This window comes from Pseudopodoces humilis, chromosome 5 (assembly GCF_049639895.1).
Source record: "Pseudopodoces humilis isolate 2021_Gansu_Grassland_sample_001 chromosome 5, ASM4963989v1, whole genome shotgun sequence".
In the NCBI taxonomy this organism is placed as follows: Eukaryota; Metazoa; Chordata; class Aves; order Passeriformes; family Paridae; genus Pseudopodoces; species Pseudopodoces humilis.
The window spans coordinates 8,185,230-8,207,545 of NC_142204.1; the positions used below are offsets into that span (position 1 = coordinate 8,185,230).

Here is a 22,316-nt window from a genome sequence, read left to right on the forward strand (position 1 = left end):
CCGTTGCTGATGAAACCAAATCTGGCTCGTGTTTTCAAAGGGATTGCAGGGGCTCCTTTAAACACAGGCTTCAGATCTTACTGTGCCGATACCCAGGAGCTGTGGTCTTTTGTTACGTCTGAAGCTGAGCTGTCTGATACAGGCTGACTAGTCTAATGGAGTGGATGAAATATGGTGAAATCTATTTTCTGGTCTAATATGAAGTCAGTGTAAATATAAATTGTTCTGAATGGAGTTCCAAGTTACCAGCATCTTGAGGGGCCTGTTGAATTTAAAAGTCTCCATCAGAAAGCCACTTGATGCTAGCGTGTTGTTTTATTCTTTACAAGCAGCTGAAATTTTTCTTTGAGCTAGATTCTACTCTCAGCTTGAGTTTCCAGCATTGGAACTTTAATTTCATTTTTGTTATTTATTGGAGCACGTTGCATCAACTCAATGTAAATGCCTGTATCTTCCATTTACTGGATTTTAGTGGCAGTTTTACTGCTAGAAGGTGAGTGTCTGTGGGATATGCACATAGCAGCCTGCATGACAGTTCCATGGCCCTGCCAAAAGATGGTAATTCCCCTTAATCTAATAGAGGTGCTGTCTGATCGGTAAAGCAGTTTTCACCTCTCACAGGAGACCAAAGAGGCATTGGCTTCTTCAGGCAGAGCAAGTGCCTGGTTTGCAGACCCAGCCTCTCCACACAGGCACTGGATTCTGCAGAGGAAATTCAGGCTGCACATGCAATTATATTTTGGCTATGCAGCGCTGTTCCCAGCTGCTGCTCTCTCCATTGAGCCGGCACTAGTATTTGTAAGGCTTTGCAGTGAACTGGATCAGGGAAGTGGTTGGATTGAAAAGTATGTTTTTAGTGTGTAATCATGGCCTCAAAGATCAGTCACAGATCTGGAAATTCCACTGAGCTCCACTCAACCCAAACATGTTAAGTGAGTTGTTTGACGTTAGGTGAGATTAATTACCTCTGTTATTTCTGTCTGCTGAAAATTAATTTCCTCTTTGTAGTTTTTTCTCCAGTAGCAACTGCATCTGTTGTGTGAAAGTGAGAGGGTATGATATTTGAAATAAATAGTTTCATTATCTCCTGAATAGTTTTGTTGCTGCCCTGTTATTGTTACTTCTTACACAGTAATCTTGGCAAAACAAACAGTTTTTCAAACTATTTAGTGTACAATAAATGTGTTACATAAGTGAAAGAAAGCATTGGAGGAAATTGTGGATATATAATCTTGAGGTTCTAGAAAGCAGCTGAATAGTTTAAAGCAGGAAGGTCACATTTAAAAGGAGGGTTGAGTGGTCCTGTTCAGAGACACTGATCTGTGATATACACTAGCCAATGTAATTTAAAATTCAGTGGGACAGAAGATCTTGGGACCAAAGAAACAGAGTTTCCTAGCTCAGTAAGTTCTCCTTGCATTTGGCTGAGTAATATAAAACAAAAAAATCATTCCTGTGTTGTTTTTATCATTTTGTCTGGGCTTAACTTCAGGAGGGAACCAAACCCCACCTGCTCACTCCCCTGCCATGGGGCTGGGGAGAGAACTCAAATAAAGGTTGCATAGAATTTTCCCTTACGTGACTTTTAAGATCCTGATTTTACAACTTTGCTGTCAATTTTCAAAATTAGGGTACGTGAATTTTGATTTCTCTTAAAGGCAAGGATACCTGTAAGTTGCATATGATAGCTTGGAGTACAGCTGAATAAAGGGAAGAAAGATTAAGTTTTTCTGGGTGGATTTTTTTGGAGAGGGGATGTGTAACTGGCAGTCTTGATGAAGGGGTGGCTTGGGAAAATTTTTTATCATGTGCATAGAAAATGTTCTCTTATGTTATTAATACTTCTAAAATGAAAAATAGTACAAGTATGTAAGGTTGCAAACTATGAAAACTGAATTAATTGTCACATGCTAGAGGAGAAAATATGCATCCTTTCCCAGGTGGAAGTCTGGATGTCACACTTTAGATAACAAATCTTATTTTCTGTTCTTCTTTGTGTTGAATCAGGATATTGGAAGATTCTGCTGCTTACATTTTCAAGGCTCTTCTTATCCAGTGAAGTTTTCTAAAAATATCTATTGCAATCACGAGTTTTACATGAGCTGTTTTCAGCCCCAGCATTCCCAAAATGACCTAGAGGTAATGATTGTTTCAACTTTAACCCTGGTATTTGCAAGCAAGCCCTTTACACGATCAATTTGTTTATGCAGTAAGATCAGACTTTGTTACCGCTTCCCAGAGACCTTTGCATCTCAGAGACCTCTTTCCTTACAGGGATTATCCCTGGTGTGGCAAGTATCAAATGTGGAAGGGCTAGAGGTTTAGTATCCCTCTATCCCTTTCCAAAAACGAAGCAAGTAACTGATTGCTGCATGTTGAGGTATTTTTCTTTAATGATCTGACTGATTTCTTTGGGACCGATTTCAAGTTTATAGGTAAGTTGCTCAGTAGGTATTCACAGTGAGGTGGTGGGAAAGGACTTCTTGTGAAAATAGACATATTTCAGAGATAACAGGATGTGAGAGAGTAAAACCTGTTTAACTTTAAAACCATAATTCCATGAAACGGTGTCCTTATTTTTCTATGTTCTATTCTCTTGTTATGTGTGTTGGTACTTGGGGGTAGGAAAGGGGCGATGGGAGACTAAAGTATTGTATGGGAAACTTAGAAAATCCTCTGCAGATATCTTTGGGGCACAGAACTTTTGTAAATACTTAGAAGACACAGATCTTAGGGTGGAATCATCATGCTGCATCTACTACATCTACTGTTGTAACATGTACAAGGCTTTTTGTAAAGCAAAATTCTCTCTGTGAATATTAAATGAACTTCATACTCATTATGCTTTTTATTTTCAAAGCTTTTTCCCATTCAAGCAAGGATCAATGCATATTATGTGAAACCTGCCAATGAAAGCATATGCATATGTAAACATGCACAGAACACCGGGAAGCCAGAAGGCAGTTTACTGCATAAATACTAGACATATTACTTATTTCTGTGCTTATAGAAAAATTGTCAGTATTGTGAATATTAGTACATTTTGACAATGTTCAGAAATTGTTGTGTTGTCGCCATGCTTGCTTAAGTGCCAGTTAATCATTGACAAGAGCTCTAATGATTAAGCAGCTGTAATTTACTTGTAGTGTTTGAAAGTACAAAAGGGTATGTAATTTGAAAATTAAAACAAGAAGCACTCCATTTATGTTTCACTAGCTATTAGGTTGTTTTTACAGAAATTTAGCTAAAAAGGCTGATAAATTTTACATACTGATTGTAAGTGTGGAAAAGTATGGTGTGGTTTGGGTGATACCAGGCAGCCTTTGCATGTTCAGAGGTCAGCTCTCAAGTCTTTGCTTTCCTGACAGATAATACCTATTTTGGTCAAAGGCAGACCTCAGTGTTCTCTTGATCTTTTAAAAATACATGTGCTGGATGAAGTAGTGGTACTTGGAGAGATGTATGTGATTCAGCAGGGAACATTGGGTACAAGAAGCCCAGCACCTACTGGAACCACCCCAGCTATCCTGGGGCTGAATGTCTGCAGAGGAATGCAGTGTTTCTGTGCTGTGAACAACTGGTTTAGCCCAGGAGAACTTCATGGAGAGCACACTGGAGGAGCGGTGCCAATTATATGCTCTGCCATCCCTCTCTTCCTTTTGCTGATGGCTCCTTAGAGAGATAAATTTGGTATTCTCCTTTGGGTTGCTGCAGGTTTCTCTATACTTTTCCCCCATCACAAAATAGATGCATCACACAGATAGGAATTTAACTTTATTTTCACAGATTACATACAAGTGATTTCTCATTTCTGAGTCTGAGTATGTTGTGGTTGTGTCAGGGATGTGGGTAGATAACTAAAAGCAAACAGCACAGTTAGTTCCAAGTGTTACTGGGCTTATCCATGCTGTGTGTCCAGCTCTCACCCTGCCACAGTCAGTACAGGAACATCTCTGTTGTCTGTAACTGCTGTTGGAAATCATGGATAAATTCCTATATTTAGTCTCCTACATATTCCTGCTTGACATACTATGTGACAGAAATTATTTTCCTTTTTTTAGTTAAAACTATCCTGTTTCAAATAAATTGCCAAATAGATCTGTACTAATGCTCTTTGTAGAATGAGATGGCAAGTTTGTAACAGTGACAACATCTCCTTTATTTTTCCTGCTGAAGAAGAGTGAGTAGAATATTGATATTTATTACAAGTTTTGATGGGAAGTGCGTAATGCCTTGTGTAGAAACACTTTTTTTAGCAGTGAAGAGGAAACAACAATCTACAGACTGATCTAGTCATAACTTTCATTCATCTTGAAGTCTTACAGGGAGTTTTCCCCACCCTGTGCTTTTGATGATTCATGTTGCATAAAGCTTCCAGAGCAATAGAATGTTGTATAATATTTCACCTTTGGATTAGAAATCCTGTATTCAGTGTGCTAGAACTGGTTCAAATACTTTTTAAATATCTGATTTTTTTTTTAATTATTCTTTTACCAGTAAAAAGAAGTTTAAGTGACTGCTCTACTTGATCAAAATGGTGGACACTGAAAACCAGCTCTATCCCCTTACTCCCTTGGAGGAGGAGGATATAGACAGCCCTTTATCTGGAGAGTTCCTACAAGATATGGAGAACATTCAAGACCTGTCCCAGTCTCTAGGAGATGATAGTTCTGGAGCTTTAAGTTTAACAGAATTCCAGTCACTGGGAAATGGTCCAGGATCTGATGGATCAGTTATAACAGGTAAGAGAGTTTGGTTTAACATAAAACTTTCTTTTATAATAGAATGGTAGAATTTAATAACTAATGCAATAATTGTTGTTTATGATGAAGTGACACTAGAAATATAACATAACATAACCTGTTTATGGCATGGTCTTAAAATACTTAAGGCTAAAGTTAATATATTAAACAAATGTCACTGAAGACTGGCTGTAACATAAAGTTAAATAGTCTTTAGTCAGAGGCTTTGCTTGGGAGATCAGAATGGGAATCACTGCAGTGGTGTGGGACTCTGTGGTGATCTCAGTAAGGTTGTCCTGTTGAATCTGGGTATTTGCAAGTCTTTTAGCAGGAGAGCATTTTGAAGTAGTTTACTATTAACCTTTTGGTTGGTTTGCTTTGTTATACTTTGTTTTGGGGGATTCTTACTTTAGATCAATTCCCAGCCTGTGATCCCTATTTCACCTTATAGTAATAGAACTGATCAGCTGAAATGAACAGTGTGGGTTTGAAGGGAATGGGGAGACTATCAACCGAAGGAATGTTTCTAGAACTATGACTTTGGTGTCTTTTGGCTGCAGATCTTCTCATTAGAGAGATGCCTTGTACAGGAAAAGTTATGATGTGCTTTATGTATATGTGTATTTGTCCATAATGTGGTCCTTCAGAGGCAGGAGGCTTTACAATTATTTGAGTGTAGGTGCGTACAAGGCCTACAAATAATTTAGATCAGTGTCTACTGTCACCTTCTCATGGAGTATTCAGTGCTCATTGCAAAACATACTGGTATTGTGGTTAGAGAACATGCAAAATATAAACTTCCAAGGCTCAAGTTCTGTAAGGCAAGTAAATTGAAATCACACTTTAAAAAAATCCTGGGGTTTAGGCTGTTCTAGATGACTCTGACGCCTGTGGGCTTGGCAGCGCTGGCAATGGAGACTCTGTGTTCTGTGCCAAGGTTTTTTCCAACATAATACTTGCTGACCTATATTCATGAGTGTTTCTTAATCTGTCTGTTAAAATACCACACCCATTAATTTGCTGAAGTCCTGTGGTGCAAGTTGCAAGATGGAAGATAAAAGAAATTCTGGCCTCAGAAAATATTTTCCTCAAACAAGGTGGAAATATTAATTTAAATAATTAAGGTTGGAATGTGTTAGTTTTGTAATTTGTTCATCTACTGGTGGCATGTCTGGCGAGTTTCTTTCACTGTACAATTCAGAAATGCTTTGCGCATTATAAGAAAAACACCAAGTATCTGAGCCAGGCTATTTTAGAAGCAGGCATTTGTTTTCCCTTCCTTTTAACATCTGTTCAGCCTTTCTGCTGATGTGCAGGACTCGTCCGTCTGCTTTTCAGGCCTCAGTTTAGATTGTCATTCAAAATTATGAGTAGCTTTTCAAAGGTCAGGGGTCCTTACATGTCTCTGAAGTGTATCTGTGTGAGGTAGGAATGTGTCTCTTGAGGTACTGCAACAAGAGATGCCCTGCTCATCCCTGCAGCACAAGAGATGGAAGATGTAAAGCCAAGATGAGCTGTTCACAACCTTTCTGCAAAGAACATTGGTGTTGTGTGTATTTGTAGGGTCCATTATCCCCCATCTAGTTCTTGTTGCCAGTCACTTCAGTAAGGCCTTTTCCTTCTTGACATCCTGCGTCCCCTCAAAATTAGCAAGGTACAGTCTGTGTTTTGTGTGTGTTTGCACTGGGAATATGATTTTTTAAAGACTTATGGTTGAATTGTTAGTTCACTTAATCCTATTAACACAAGATTATTTTTTTAGAATAAGCTGATTTCTTGTGTGGTTTTTAGTATAGTAATTGTATCAGTCTTGATAGTACAGTATTTATGAAGTGTTCCTTTTTTTTTTAGACACCCTTTCACCAGCATCCAGTCCTTCATCCATTAATTTTGCCTCAGCTCCAGGTAGCATAGATGAATCACCCAGTGGAGCATTAAACATTGAATGTAGAATTTGTGGGGATAAAGCCTCAGGCTACCATTATGGAGTACATGCTTGTGAAGGTTGTAAGGTACAGTCATAATTTTCTTCTTAAGAACTTAAATCATGTTGTTTTGTTTATAGGGTAAAATGAAGGTAAACATTTCATACATAAATGTTTAATTACTGTAGCTCTAGCCATTACAATTATTTAAATAATAAACCTATGTGTGGTCTTTTTTCTGAAGTAAGTCATCCAGATACCATAACTCAATACCAGACCTTCATCAAGCAGGAGCAATTCACAAAGATAATTTTAATGCTGCTTTTCTGCATGTAGTTAGTGAAATACTAAAACAAAACATTAAACTGTGACAAAAAAAAAAATCAAAGCCTTCTTGCTCCACTAGTGTTTTATTTGTGTTGGGAGTATGGCTGGAAGGAGTATACCACATTCCTGTTATAATAGCACCAAATCCTGAATTCTCCCCACTACTACATGCTGCCTGAATCCCTTAGTATTGTACCTCTTGTGGTTTCGGGGCCAGGGCATGTCTATGGCACAAATTACTCTTATCATTAATGTATAATTCTTGGGATGATATGACCCATGAACTATAAGATTCCTTTCTTTTTCCTATAATGTTTTAGATTTCCATCTTTTTTCTATATTAGAAGGTAATAGGAGAGAAGTAATGGTCTTTGTGTACAGCTTTCTTTCATGCATCATGTCAGTATGATCATTTGAATGTAAATCTTATGTAATAACGCAGAATATCTGTTAGAGATGGGGAACCAGTTTCTAGCCAGGTGTGTCCCACAGCCTACATGACATGTTGCTCATATGGCACAAAATGTTGAGATGGTTCTGGATTTGCTGTCCCTGTGGTTGGGCAGTGTGTGACCAACCTTGCATTGCAGACTAGAGACGTCCTGGAAAGAGCAGTTGAAGTAGAGGTTGTTCTACAATAAATGGTAAAAAAAAAAAAAATTACCTGTATGATTGAAGCTTAGTAGTCAACATTCATTAACATTACATTGTTTTTTTCAAACTTTTTATAGGGCTTTTTTAGAAGAACAATTCGTTTAAAACTCATCTATGATAAATGTGATCGCAACTGCAAAATTCAGAAAAAAAATCGTAATAAGTGCCAATATTGTCGTTTTCAAAAGTGCCTTTCAGTTGGAATGTCACATAATGGTAGGTAAGAGTGCACTTAATTTGTTTGTTCCTAAGCAGAGTCTGGTGCTGGAGGCAGGCACTTGGATAGCATTTTTACTCACACACATGAATTGAACCTCAGATTTTTTACAGGATAGATCACCACGGGGGATGCCAGTTTCCCTGATGGGTTCATGTGGTTGATACTGAGCTGCCAAATGTGCTGTTATGAGCTTTACACAGTTATGCTGTGTGTCAGTTTGTCCATATGAATGTTCATTTATTTGCTTTCTTCACCCCAGAACTTTTGCACCAGTACTCCCATTGAAACAAATTTCAATACTGGAAGCATTCTGATTGAGGGTTTTGTTGAAGAGTAGGAGGAGAACAACTGCTTTCATTGTGAGGGGGAGTGATGTAGGATAGAAATTTGTAGGAAAGCAGCCTTAATCATTTTTCAGGTTACAGTGCAACAGCTCATGGGCAGATGGTTCAGAAAGTGGGGAGGGAGGGCAAAGGTCTATGCTGACTGTGCAACAGGAATCTAGTAAGTTGTTTGTTAAACAGAATGGCAAAAATTCAGAGCATTTAGATATCCAGTTTAAAAGTTATGTTGTTGTTTGTGCTAGTGATTTAAGATAAGAGTGGCAAGCTTGTGGCATACAGACCATTTTCAGCCCACGAGGCAGTTCTCTGTGCAGGACGTAGCTTGCTGAGCAACACGGGTGAAGAGGGAGAGGCCAAGCCATGAGAAAGCACATCTCACTTGGCCAGATGACAGTATTTTCCAGAAGCCAGATTTGCTTTCCCTGCTTGGCCCTGTCCAGGCTGAATTTGGGGGCAGGTGCAATGTGAAAGTAGGTAAAAATTCTGGGCTAGGTAAAAAGCTGTGTGTTAGGAGACAAATTTCCTAAGGAAACTAAGTAGTGGGGATAGGTAGGGTGGGAACATGGTTGGGGAAGCTGCTTTTGACATTGTAGTCTAGAGTCCCAGGAGGAGGCATTGTGAGAGTTGACTTTCTGGTTCTGCAGAAGCCCGGTTCTCTTGCAGTGAGCCTTGACTGAGATTGAGGTCCACTGGGAGAGGGTTGGTAGTCTCTGCAAAACTGGGGATAACCATCCTCAAAAAATGTGCTGGACAACAAAGTGACATCTCAGGTTGGGAGAACTGAGCAGGGAGCCGTGCGAACTTGGCAGGAACTGACATCCATGTGAAGCTGTTTCATCCTACTAAATACACTGTGGCCACCAGTGCTCCAGTTGAAGGGAATAGCCACAGTTTTATTGCAGCAAACATGTGGGAGGCAACAGGGAAAAGGGTTGACTGCTACCTTCTTCTCAGGAAAAGTGCTACAATTAAATATATACCCATGATCTTAAAACTGTACGTTTTAGTTTAGAGCAGGTATTCTTCCACTTTTTCAACAGGTTGGTGTGACCACTCACCCTTAAGGGGAGGGAAGCACCTAAGCCACATTCTGAACCCATTGAAGTCCACAGCTGTATTTCAGGTCATGCCTAGAGTCACCTCCTTATGTCATGAGAAGACTCCCTGGGCATGTTGAAGGGCTGATGGTGTTCATGCCTTGGATTACTCAGTGTAGGCAGTGAGGTCCTGTCATCACTGGTTGGATGCTAAAATGGTGTACAAGCAACTCACTGCATGAGCCATCTCAAACCCTTGCACATCTCCCAAGGGTAAAATGGGGCTGGCTTAGCTTAAAACTGAAACTGAAGAAGGATGTGGATGTGCCCATGAATGGCAAGACCACTTGCCCAAAAACCAGGAGACCTCCATACCCAGAGGTGTTTCAGACTTGCATCTCCTGTCTCTCGGAAGAATATCCTAATGACTAGATTGGGTATTCAGACTGTTCTCATCTCCAGGCTTGAAGGGCTGGTCTGTTGGGAAAGCAGTATGGAGTGTTGGGGGTAGAGGAGATTTTGTTGCCTATAGCCTTTGAGCTACCTGTAAATACAGGTCTTTGGGCTAGGGTTCCCACTGGCAGTACAGATGTGTTGAATAAAGAACTGTATGCCCCTGCAGGTTCTGAGCCAGCAGTGGGATTCAGGCCTGACTCTGTTGCAGCTCTCCAGCTCGTGTGTGTGCTTTCTGCCAAGCCCCTGTCCATGAGTTTACTCAGTGTTTTAGGAGTTCCCAAGGTGGACTTTGAGTTTCACTCTGGGAGCTGTAGAACTCAATAAGGAGAAAATAAAATACAAATATATTTAGGTAATGTAGAAGGGAAAAGGAATGTGTTCTAGCTCACTGCAGATAACATTTTGTGTTCCGAAACACCTGATTTCCTTTAGTTTAGTGTATTAGTCACTCACTGTGTTGGGAAGGAGGCAATTTCTTCAGCCCTGTCTCAGTTTTTGTAGACAGAGAAATCTTACTGCTCTAACCAGCAACTGTAAAAGGCTTAAGTTCTTGTATAATTTGTGTTTGTTTTACAATTATGTCTTCCCATCAGCAATACGTTTTGGACGAATGCCAAGGTCTGAGAAGGCCAAACTCAAAGCAGAAATTCTAACAGGTGAAAATTACGTAGAAGATTCAGAAATGGCAGATCTTAAATCACTTGCCAAAAGAATTCATGATGCCTACCTGAAAAACTTCAATATGAACAAGGTTAAAGCCAGAATCATCCTTGCAGGGAAAACCAATAACAATCCAGTAAGTACTTTTTCTGTTACTTTAAAATAAAACTGACAGGTACATAAAGTGATGGTAATAATTTGGGAGACTCTTTAGCAAATCTGTTAGAAAACAAATATCATGGTAATACAGATGTGAAATATTCAAAGGGAGTATCTGTAGTAAATATAGTTGCTTTTAACCACCATCAGAATAGTAAGAAGCTTTAGGAAAATCAGATGATTACCTTGTAAGCGGAAAATCATAACCCTAACTTACTCTTCTTAATCAAAAATTAAGTGATATCTGAATGTGAATGCCTCTTGATATAGGGAGAACAGTTCAAAATTATTTTCCTATTATGACAGTGACAAAAAATATGTTTTTCCGTCACAAATGCCAGGATAAATACTATTAGCTTGTAGGGTATACAGGTGCTCTGCATGACTTTTGTTTTAATTGGAATAATATTTATAGCAGGAGGGAAAAGAAAACTTGAGTTTGTAATTTTTTGTTTCCTCAACCAGCCTTCCTGGTCTTTTCTGTATGGTTCCTTTGAAAGGCAAAAGCAAGCAAGGTTGTGAAGACACATGCTGTAGAAGTTACTTTTCTTTCAGGGGAATTTAGCCAAGGTCTACTTAATTTTATCAACTGCTTTTTATTTTTTTATGGGAGACTATAATCAATGTAATGACATGCTTGTTTCGCTTTATGCATATTTATTTAAGCTCTGCTGTGATTTTTGTTACTTTTATGTAGAAGATGAGTATCTTATTTTATCAGCAACTTCAGTTTCAGTAAAACTTTGCTGGGAAAAGACTTTACATATGCCATAGTGAAAACTATGTGAGTGTGGGGATGAGTGTTATGAAAATTGTTGGCAAGCTGTCTTCTGCACTGTGGAATTTGGCATATAATAGTCTAGTCTAGCCAAGACTACAGCTTTCTACATTAGAGGAGAAACATATGAATTATCCCAGTCTTTTTCATTGCACTAAAAAGGTGTGTAAAATGAGGCACAGACTCAAACATTTTAGGGGTACAGGCTGACATGAGCCTACAGTAAATACCACCTTTAGCTCCTCACTGAGTGAGCTTCTGCAGAAAATTTTTGCTTGTTACCCTCTTTCAGAACCATAAGCCACAGCATGTATCACATGTGCAGGGATGGATCCTAGAGCATTTAATCACACTTCTTGTATTTGAATGTGTGTGGCCACAGCCACGGGGCTGACCAGCCAACAGTGACCAGCACACGTGTGCCCGGATGAATTTGTACATAAAAATTAATGGAGAATCAGCCCTAGGGTGTTACAAACAGGCTGCTTCCAATTTTTTCCATATGCAGGGAAGAGCAAAGGGGTTTTAGGCTATTTCATCACCTTCTAAGGAAACAAACATTTTTCATTTTCTTTCAAATTTTCAGCAGAAAAACAGATTTTAAAAAAAGGGTTTTTGCTTGTAATTTGCAACCCACGTGTGCATTAACAGCTGATTTCATTGAATCCTAATTTTTGGCACAACTACAATTCATTTCAGAATGAATGAGCATTTTTCATGATGATGTGGTGTAATTTTTTAATTTAGCTCAGCCATGCCTCTTTACTGCACACTGAAATTATGTTAATTTTTTTTTTTTAATGAACTGTTTAAGATGGTGTACATTATTAAAGGTTTAGAGATATGTGTTCTGTTTCTTGCTTTGTCACTTTCCACTCATATCCACCTTCCCATGGAAAGTTCTGCTTTGTGTAACTGTGCTGAATTGAGATGGAATGTGCGGTAGCCATAAACATTTAAAAATGGACAACCATAGGAACCTGACCTGTTGGACAGTTTTCTGAATGAAACAAGTGAATCCTATGAGCTCCTGACAGAACACCATGTGTTCCCCATGCTATTTAATCTGAAATGAGCAAAACAGCCCAGGGAAGGTGGTTGGTGTGTATGGAACTAAATTTCTGTTCAAGGTCAGTAACTGTGACTTTGCTAGGCTGGGAAGCACTGGGGTTTGTTGTTTTTCTTTAGTGGATTGGACTTTGTTTTGGTTGTTGCTCTGCAGATACGTATAAAAATATTTTTGAGCTCTGATTGTTTGTAAGAAGGTCTGAATGCTGCTATTGCTATGATGTTTTAAGAGAGTGGCTCATCTGTTTGTAAAGCATGTACCTTTCCAAACAAAGGGGATTATGGAAAAAAGCAAATTTCGTGTTTGCCATTCTAGTGGGATTCTCTGTTTAGAGATGACTCAGCACCAACTGCAGCTAGAAAGTTGGGACAGCTGGGACATTGTCTATGAAAATCTGATACTAAAACACAAGAGTAGTGCAGGGTTCACATTCCTATGCAAATATGCTGTCCTAGGTATTGAAATGACTGTTTGTGTTCCCCCTAGGGTACTTCAGGAAAGCATCATGATGCGCATCAATTGTAGTTAGTTTAGGAATCGATAGGAGTGTAGGCAGAATAACCTGGACTTCTGGAGAAGGTAATACAAGTCTTTTGTGAACCCTCTAGGACTGGCTTTCAGATGGATATGTGCATACTAAGCGCAGGAGTGCTGGAGCTTCGCTGTAACTATTAGATAAAAGTAAATTAAAGATATGCCATACGTCTTTACATTTGACTATTTGCGTTGCTGTTTGCAGAGCAGACTTGTTAGGTATTGCAGTTTGTCATACACTGTCTTGATGAGAAGTATAAAAGAACTCAGGGTTTACTGATAGTTGAGGACTGATTAGCATGGAAGTTAAAGTTTATCAAAATTCTTATTCTTTAGGAAGAAAACAATAACCATTATTTAGTGACTGAACTATTGGGTTTTTTTCTCTGTAGCCATTTGTCATACATGATATGGATACCTTATGTATGGCAGAGAAGACCCTGGTAGCAAAACTGGTAGCCAATGGGATTCAGAACAAGGAAGCAGAAGTTCGAATCTTCCACTGCTGCCAGTGTACATCTGTGGAGACTGTCACAGAACTCACGGAATTTGCCAAATCCATCCCTGGCTTCTCCAACCTGGACTTGAACGATCAGGTGACACTACTGAAGTACGGGGTGTATGAAGCCATATTTGCCATGTTGGCCTCTGTGATGAACAAAGACGGGATGCTGGTGGCCTACGGGAATGGATTTATAACTCGGGAGTTCCTGAAAAGCCTGAGAAAGCCATTCTGTGATATAATGGAGCCAAAATTTGATTTTGCAATGAAATTCAATGCACTGGATTTGGATGATAGCGATATATCCCTTTTTGTTGCTGCCATTATTTGCTGTGGAGGTAAGCATTACATATTTGTTCTCTAAGGTAGTAAATTTTAATATTTCCTTCTCATTAATTAAAAATTTTAATGGAAAAGCTTCTATCCTCTGGAAGATTCAATTCTGCCACTAACTACACTTTGAGGAATCATTATAAAATTATGACATGTATTCTTTTGCTTGTTTTGAGAACAGATCGTCCTGGTCTTGTAAATGTAGGACACATTGAAAAAATGCAGGAGAGCATTGTGCATGTACTGAAACTTCACTTGCAAAACAACCATCCCGATGACATCTTCCTCTTCCCAAAACTTCTCCAAAAAATGGCTGACCTCCGACAGCTGGTCACAGAGCATGCTCAGCTTGTTCAGATAATCAAGAAGACTGAATCTGATGCACATTTACACCCTTTACTACAGGAAATCTACAGGGATATGTATTAAGGACTTCTAGTATTTTTTCCACAATATTTAAAGACAGAGAAATACAGATGGGAGCAAAACTACTCATACAGTTACATGCTGTTCACTCAGCCCAAAGCAGGAAAAATCAAAAAACTGGGGAACTGAGTGCTACATTTTGGTTTGGGATCTTTGTCCTCTTTTGAAAAAGTGCTGCAGAAAAATACTGCTCAGAGTGCTCAATGAAGTGTCTTACAATGGTTCTTTTATTTGGAAATTTGAAAAGATTGGTAAGGAATACATATTTGTATAATAAATCAGAATGTTAAGTAACAGAAACAAACAAAATTGAATTTCCTCTTGGCTTAGTCATTTTAGTATTAATATAACAAACTCAGCACCTTCCTTCCAGGTATCTGCACAATCAGAAAGAAAATGCACTTTTGCCTAGTGGTAATTACTGAGAACCAGGTAACACTTTTTCTTAAAGTATTCAGTCTAGGTGTAGCAAATGGCTGGATATTACTGTCCATACACTTCTAAAAATTTGGAAAGATTTTTGATCCATTGCTGCTTTAACTCCATGAAATGATGTACAGCTTCATCTAGTGTTATGTTGGCATATTTAGGGTTAGCATGTTTAAAAGACAGTTCTCTTATGAAATTAAAATCCAAAGAGTTATTTAAAATACAGCAGAGATGCTCCAACAGGTGTGTCTTGAAGAGTAAACATGATAAACTGATGAGACCTTTTTGTTTCAAAAGTCTTTCAAGGAAATGTGAAAACATACCCTGTATTTTTGTAGAACTTATAATAGCTCAGGATGCAGTTTTGACATAAAAATACTATTTTGAATTAGCAAGAGTTTTGGAGAGACTGAAAAATCTGATCCTACCCCAGGAAAAAAAAAAAACAAACTAATTTTAACTTTCCAGCAGTGATAGCTGATTCCAAAGGAATGATTGGATAGGAAAGGCACCGGCTTCCTTTAAGTGTCTTGGCAGTATAGTTGTTTGGACCTGTTTACTTTTCTGATGAATACACTGCTTCATTTTTTACCCACTTGGATATTTTTCTATTCCTTCTTCAGCCTCATTGATAGAAGTATTTGGTACTTGTTTTCACCAGATTTTGTCCTTGTGAATAAGGTGACAGAAATACCATGAACAGTGTTTGTAGGTGTCAGACTGTGTCATAGTATGAAAGGCAGCACAGATGAGAGTAAGTTTATCGTGTTCCTAGGAGTAAACTGATTTTTGCAATAGCACTTGCTGTACTCCTGGTGCAAAATAAGCCAAAAGGTAATGGCTTCCTGACTTCACCATTTCATGGGCTCTTTCCTCAGAGAGCTGCCCAGAAGTCCCAGCTGCATGCAAGGCACTCTGCTGTTTCTCTTTCGTTTCTTTGATACAGTAACTTCACATTATTACCTCCTAATTTTACTTTCTGTTTCACAAAAACGAGGTCTCAGGAGCAACTCCAGTATTTTTACAATAGTTAAGCTTTCAGTGGCACAGGAGGAGACTTTGTACTTGTTTTATTTTTTGTAGCACATTTGAAGACACCAGTGTCTTCACTGCAAGGATTGAGTGATGAAGTGAGAACATCACACTGTCATTCCTATTTTAGTGGCAATGCTTGTTTCTGTCCAGGCCCACAGACACAGCTGGACACTGGAAAAATTAAAGGTTTAAAGACAGCTTGGGGTTTATCTGGACAATGATTGTGGCAGAAGTTATAGATAAATATAGATATATTTAGTGTAAAATATTGAAGCACAGGCCCCAAATTTGGTGAGCATCTAGGGCAGGATAGAAACAATAACTGCAAGTGCACAAAACTTCCTCCCCTTCCCTGTTGTCAGCAGGAAGAACAGGCCTCAAACACTGAAAGAGGAATGTTGGTCTTGCCAGGAACCCTCAGATGAGAATGGGCTGCCTTTTGTGTCCGAGAGCAGTACACAGTGTGCCCTCAGAAACAAAGAGAGGATTTTAGGAATGCTTCTGCTTTATTCTCCCAGCCAACCCTGTTTCACTGAGGAGCTGTGGGGTTTAGGCCATGGAAATAATTGATCTGCAACATTGCTGATGCAAAAAGTTGTCAAAATATCAGCCATTCTGGGAAGGTGTTCTGAAACTGTAGGAGCCAACTGCTAGTTTATCTTCTGAAAAACATGGATAACTTGAATTATTCTCCCCCAAAAGCACAGATTTTTGCAGAGGGCAAATTTCAAAGTTGTATTCCATAGTCTAGGTGTACTGTAGGTTCTCAGGAAAATCAGACCCAGTGTGCCTAACTATTTTTCCAGCTCTTGTTCTCAAAAGTGGCTAAAACACTTTAGTAATACTTAAAAACGTGGAAAATTAATAATAAATACTTAAATTCTTAGCTAAGTTATAAAGAATTACAAATAGAGTAACTCAGTGAAAGACATAACATTTAGTTGTTTTAGCAGCTATTTGTAACAAGGTTCTGTTACTAGCATGAGAAAAGTGCATAATTTTTTTTTGTTATTTGAAAACCAGCAAGAAATTTTTGACTACGTCCTTGGACATTAAAAGTTTGATTTCTGATTTAAATTAAATTGCAGACCCTTAATGAGAAAAAAAAAATTAAAAAACCCAAAGAACACATCTCTGAATTACCGAAATATGAACAAGATGTTAACACAGCCTAAAATTCTGGATGGATTCCACTGCCCACACTGCTGCCCCTTGCACATTCCCACAGTTACTTCAAAGAGTGGCACAGGGCAGACTATTCCCTTCCCAGAGAAGTAATGGCAAAAGAATTTCTCATTTCTACATTACGCTTTAAAGGAATTACATTTGCTCCTTCAGGAGGTGACTCCAGGAGGTTTTGGCCAAGGAGATTTTAAGGTTACTCAGTTTATGTCCTTTTTTTTTTTAATTTGGAATCCAAATTAGTCTCATACCTATTTCTGATTTATTACTTCATTATTTCCCCTATGTGCAGATAAACTAATACTTTAAAGTACTCCATCTATGGAGGGAAGTAAAGTGATCATATTTTAGGATTAAAATGATATTAAAGATTTACTGGCTCATCAGGTACAGTCTGGATCTGATTCTTACCAACATAATTCATTTTACTATCATAGCATGTAAGAACTCTGGTTAGCAACCAGGTCCCACAAACAGCTTAAGGCAACAGATAGGAGATGGATAGAGAAATATCCTGAGAAACAATGGTATGACTTAAGTTTTCAGAAAACCTACAGATTACTCATTTTTGATCATTGTTTGAGGGGAAAATATTTATTTATTTGGTGCCCTAGGTACTTTTTGTCAAAGGGGAAGGGGGGAAGAAAAGGAAGGTTTTGTGCCAAGTATTAGGGAAATCTGTTCATTCTTCTCTCCTTAAATATTTCCTTTAAAGCTGCTGTTTAAAAAAAGTTAATTACTTTGTACCTTTCAACATTTCTGATCCCACTTTTGCTTTAAACACAAACTGACACCTGAAAGTTTCCACTTACAGAAGCTGCATCTTTCGTCACATTTAAAGAAACCATGTTTTGCATTAATTGCCATTTCCATGTGCCTTTGTGCTTTGGTTCCAGCAGCTGCAGCAGTGCTGCCAGAGAGCAGTTTGCATTATTCCTGCCCCACGCAGATCTCGGAAATACCAGCAGTTGCACTAAGCTCATTCTCATGAGAGAGAGTTGGCACAAGGCTGTACATCAAAGAGCTTATAATAAGCATCTAAACATTTGTTTGTTTATTCAAACTGCTGAAACTTGGGTAGATTTATTCATCACAAGAGCTGGGTCACATACGATTGAGTTTGAATTTCCTCCTTATTTCTAATAGAAAGCCTGGACAAACTTAGGCCCCATCTGAGGCAGAATAACTTGGGGATATCGTGCTGTGGCTGCAGAGGAACAGTTTCAGTCTCTCCTGAAAAGCTCCCTGTGACTTAGCTGAAAATCTGCAACTGCATTTGACAAATGCATTTGCAGCTGTTATGGTACTGTTTAACCATAAGGTCTTACAAATAATGGTCCCTCTCAGAAACCTCTCATCCTTTAGGAGGTGTTGGAATGTAAGGTGGAGCGTGGTTTCTGTGCTTGCTTATGTCCCAAGTGCTTTCCTGATAATCAGTTGCATATAATTTTTGTATTTAGGTTTAATCAGCTTTATTATCCTTCTTTTACTTGGAGATTTAAACTATATGTGGGTTTGATCTAAGATTATTGATATTGTTATGTGTTGTGGGATTTTTTTAATTTCAGGTAATACCATTTCTTCATGTTTCAATTGATAAAATACAAGAATATAATTGCAAGGTATAAACTTTTAAGTTTATATAACTAAATTAATTACAGAGGTGCTTAAAGAAAAATGTGTAAATTATTTAATTTAAATATTTGTTACATACTTCATCTTGTGAACCCTTTGTACAGTGAGGAAGTATTTACTTTCATGGGCTAAGGATGAAGGGGCTGATGTCAAAGACAAATAGCTATTTATTCCTGTCTGGTCTTTATTGCTGTATCATTTGTGAAGAACTATCACAAATTCTTCAAAGTTATCCATGCTTGATGTTGATGATTATAACAAAACTTCAAAATATATTTTCACATAGAACACAGACTTCCTTTTATTTAATTTTAATAAAAGCAAGTCTTGTTGAAGAATAGCTGCAATCCCAAAATCAAGTTTTTAACTCAAGTTCACCAATAGGAAAAATGGTGTGCACAACTGAGTTCATCTTTCTTTTGCAGCATGGTAGCTCCTTTTCTTTTGAAAAGAGCTAAAAAGACGCTGCATTTGGTTAGTGCACCAGTTTCTGAGGAACTGACTTGTGGCTCACTGGGAATAACAATGTGTACTCTGGATTATTCCCTGCCACCTGCCCTGAGGGCAACCTGCTGCTTTTATAGATGTATTTCAACAATGATTTGGCAGCGCAAAACAAAATGTTGAAATTGCATTATTGGCTTCTGTACAGGAGGGTTCCTGTGGGATTTTAAATAGAATTCAGAGTCTGCTTAGAGGGATTCTGTGTCTGGTGCATGCAGGTGTGACAGTCTGTGCCTACAGCATCCTGCTAAGGAAATCTGATATAGGGACAAAGGTATCTACCTTTTATTCTGCTGTGTGAATCACCAAACACAGTAGCTATCACAAGCACAATCTATTACAAATGTTCTAGCTATCATTTGTAGTTACTGCTTTTCATTTGTAACATGTAACATTTTATTTCCTCAAATTGCTGCAACTTGGCATTTTCACTTCATCAGTGTCACCACACAGGTATGTTGCCTCCTAAGGTGTTTGTGTCATGTTTGCAAAAGCTCTGCTGGACTTCCCTGTGCTAACCTGAAGCGACTTCCTTTACATTGTCACTTCACATGACACAAACCATCTGTGTAACTGAGCCCATCCTAAGGAAGGCTGTTTCCTCCTTTTTTCTATTGTGCTCGCAGGTTTTTAAAATCTTTTTCTGCTTCTGAAGCTGGAGTGGTTTTTATCTTGAGCTCCTTTATTGCATCAGTCAATCTTGTCAGATTCCATTGCTGTGGATGTTTTGAAACAGAATTCCTGTTGCAAGGACCTCAATTTCAGATGAGCTGCCTCTGCCAGGGGATAGGCAACATGCACAAGAGACTGATCTGATTACAGGCTGGACCTTAAATAAGGACTGCAAGATCAAGCATAAGGTACTTAAAATAGTTTCACTACTTGAAGTACTAGTAGTATTTTGGTGCCACTACTTGCAGTACTAGTAGTATTTTGGTGTATTTTCTCAGGTTGGATATGCAGGTAATCCCTGTCATGGTAAAGACACCAGCCTTATGCTCAATGCCAGGAGTTTCATGGCATTCTTTCCACTTGAAAGAAAAAAGATTGGCAGGATCTTCTCTTGGGGAAGTCCTGAGCCACTGAAATCCCAGCAGCACATCAGTCCTGGGTTGTACTGCAGGTGTGTAGGAGTGCAGTGTCACCAGGCAGCCTGTGTGGGATGTGCTGCAGAGCTGGGAGCAGGTCACCACCCCACAAACAGCCATGCCTGCTCACCCCAGCCCATCCAGGGGCTCACATGGCTCATCCCCACACACACAGCAGCTCTCTCCATGCAGTCACAGTACCTTGGGCCTTTGGCAGAGGAGGAATGTGCATGGTTTAGTTACATCTTAGTAATAACGAGTCTAACCAACATTTCAGTGCAATTGATGTGATCCAGACCCTCCTCTGAGTGGCTGGACGAAGTCTGGTTTAGCAGCTTCTCGGGGGAGCTGCCTCCTGTGCAGCTCCTGCTGTTTCACAGCTCTTACAAACAGTTGCTCAGAATTTTCTCTAGGAATGCAGCACCACAGCTTAAGTGACCTGGGATGTTGAAGCCCTCCCTTATGTCTTAAATGGTCTGTTATCTGATAGGACACAAAAAAAGCACAGTGGTGTTAATGTTGCCAAACCCTAATCAATAGAGCTAATAAGTGTTTCATTAAATCAAGATATCAATATTAAAGAGAAAACAAAACAGCTTATTGTTTCCAGGCATCTGTTTTTAAGAGGTTTTGGGTACATTTTACTACAGTAAATAGAGAATGTAGAACGAGCAGACATTTCTTTCAAGGAGTAGTCAAACCTAATTCTCATGGAATGCTTGTTTCCCAGTAAAAACCACTAATTCAAGCCAAGTTCCCAAGTGTTTTTCTGTTAGAACAATGCAAATGACACTTTCAAGGACAAATGGATGCCCTGGTCTTGCAGGGATTTTTAGGAAAGACAACATATCTTGCACTTGTGAATGTTTTAAGTCGCACATAGCTACATACAACGATGCATTCTCAAGCGTTACCAGCCTACTGATCTAGGATGAAAAAACTTGAACTAAATATTTTTTTTTCTTTTTTACATTCTGATTTTCTTCTGCCTTCTTTAAAAATAAAAGGTTGAATTCACAGTGTTTGTATAAAGACTGGTAGGAAGCTATGTGCTTTAATCCTTTCAGACTGAATGTAAACCAACTTAATTTGAAACAGTTTTGCCTTAATGGTTTTAAAAAAATAAAGTATTTTTAAAAGTGAATTTACTGATTTGTGCTGATCTTTTATCTCCAGGAAAGGAACTCACTGCAATGTGACATTCAAAAGGCAGCATATTTGAAGCACCTTAAAGTACTGATGCTTCCCTGAGTATTGTTAGACACCTTTTGAAGCAGGAGTGGGTGTGTAACATACTCAGAAACATTTCATGTGGATTTATCTATATATATATATATTACCTAAGTTTGGTGCTGACCCACCATCCAGCTGTGATCTTTCATATTCTCATGGGTTGTATGGCTGGTTTGAAACATCCATGGAATTCAACAAGTAAAAAGTAAACTTCTGTGTGAAGTGCAGCACTGACTAATTCAATGAGGATATCTTCAATTAAACCAGTCAGGGAAATACGTCACAGGTAGCTGTTTTCCTTTCCAGAATCTGGGGATATTTTAAGCTGGTAAGAGAGTGCTGAAGTGAAAACTACAGAGGAAAAAGACTCAGGTTTCTTCATCAGCTGTGCTCAGGAGCATGGAAGACCTGATGTTGAAAGTCCTTAGAGACCCCAGTGAAAACAACCTGTAAAGGCTGTGCATCCATGAAGAGCAGGAAAGGTTGGGCATGGTATCATTCAGGCTGTCAAATCACATACATATTAAAATATGATGATACTCAGACCATAATGCTCATGTTCAGTGGGAATACAAGAATGTGGAATATATGAGTTCTAACAGCTGGGCACAGATAATAATCCATTGTCATTCCAGGAAGTACCAAGTGGCATGTAGGGCTATCTCCTTTCCCTAAAGCATAGACCAGAGATGCCAGAACACGTCTGCTGTCTCTCTGTGGTACCTGCTGACTTTACTGCACCTACCAGGTCTTCACAACCAGGTAACTCTGAAGCAGAGGCATCCCTGACTTGGTTCTTCCTGCTCTACAATAAATAACTGAGCTGTATTGAGCCATTAAATATTCTGTAGTTCTGTTCTGAGGTTCTGGTCCCTTTTAATACTGAGTTTTTTCTCCCTCCATTTCAACATAACAAGTACCTAAAGGCAAGGCAATTTCTGAGGGCTTTAAATGACTCTTCAGTCACATTGTAAAGGCAAAGATAATGGTTATGAATAAATGAGATAACTGCATTTGTCTTAAAAGGGCACAGAGGAAGCTGAA

At 38.8% G+C, this 22,316-nt stretch overlaps 1 protein-coding gene across 9 annotated transcripts in view; it reads left to right on the forward strand.

Annotated features, from left to right (window-relative positions):
• PPARA (peroxisome proliferator activated receptor alpha) overlaps positions 1 to 21,183 on the forward strand; it is a 33,001-nt gene extending 11,818 nt beyond the window's left edge. For 4 of the 9 annotated variants that reach the window (XM_088054958.1, XM_088054959.1, XM_088054960.1 and 1 more), the window contains 7 exons: positions 2,008 to 2,139; positions 4,498 to 4,742; positions 6,594 to 6,754; positions 7,726 to 7,864; positions 10,299 to 10,501; positions 13,298 to 13,745; positions 13,922 to 21,183. In XM_088054958.1, the coding sequence (XP_087911084.1) occupies positions 4,535 to 4,742; positions 6,594 to 6,754; positions 7,726 to 7,864; positions 10,299 to 10,501; positions 13,298 to 13,745; positions 13,922 to 14,169 (1,407 nt within the window). In that variant the 5' untranslated portion in view covers positions 2,008 to 2,139; positions 4,498 to 4,534 and the 3' untranslated portion in view covers positions 14,170 to 21,183. Of the gene's footprint in view, positions 1 to 2,007; positions 2,140 to 2,266; positions 2,436 to 4,497; positions 4,743 to 6,593; positions 6,755 to 7,725; positions 7,869 to 10,298; positions 10,502 to 13,297; positions 13,746 to 13,921 lie in introns of those variants that run through there. The other 5 variants (XM_088054961.1, XM_014256051.2, XM_005527001.3 and 2 more) reach the window with 4 other exon arrangements.
• Positions 21,184 to 22,316: the final 1,133 nt, after the last annotated feature.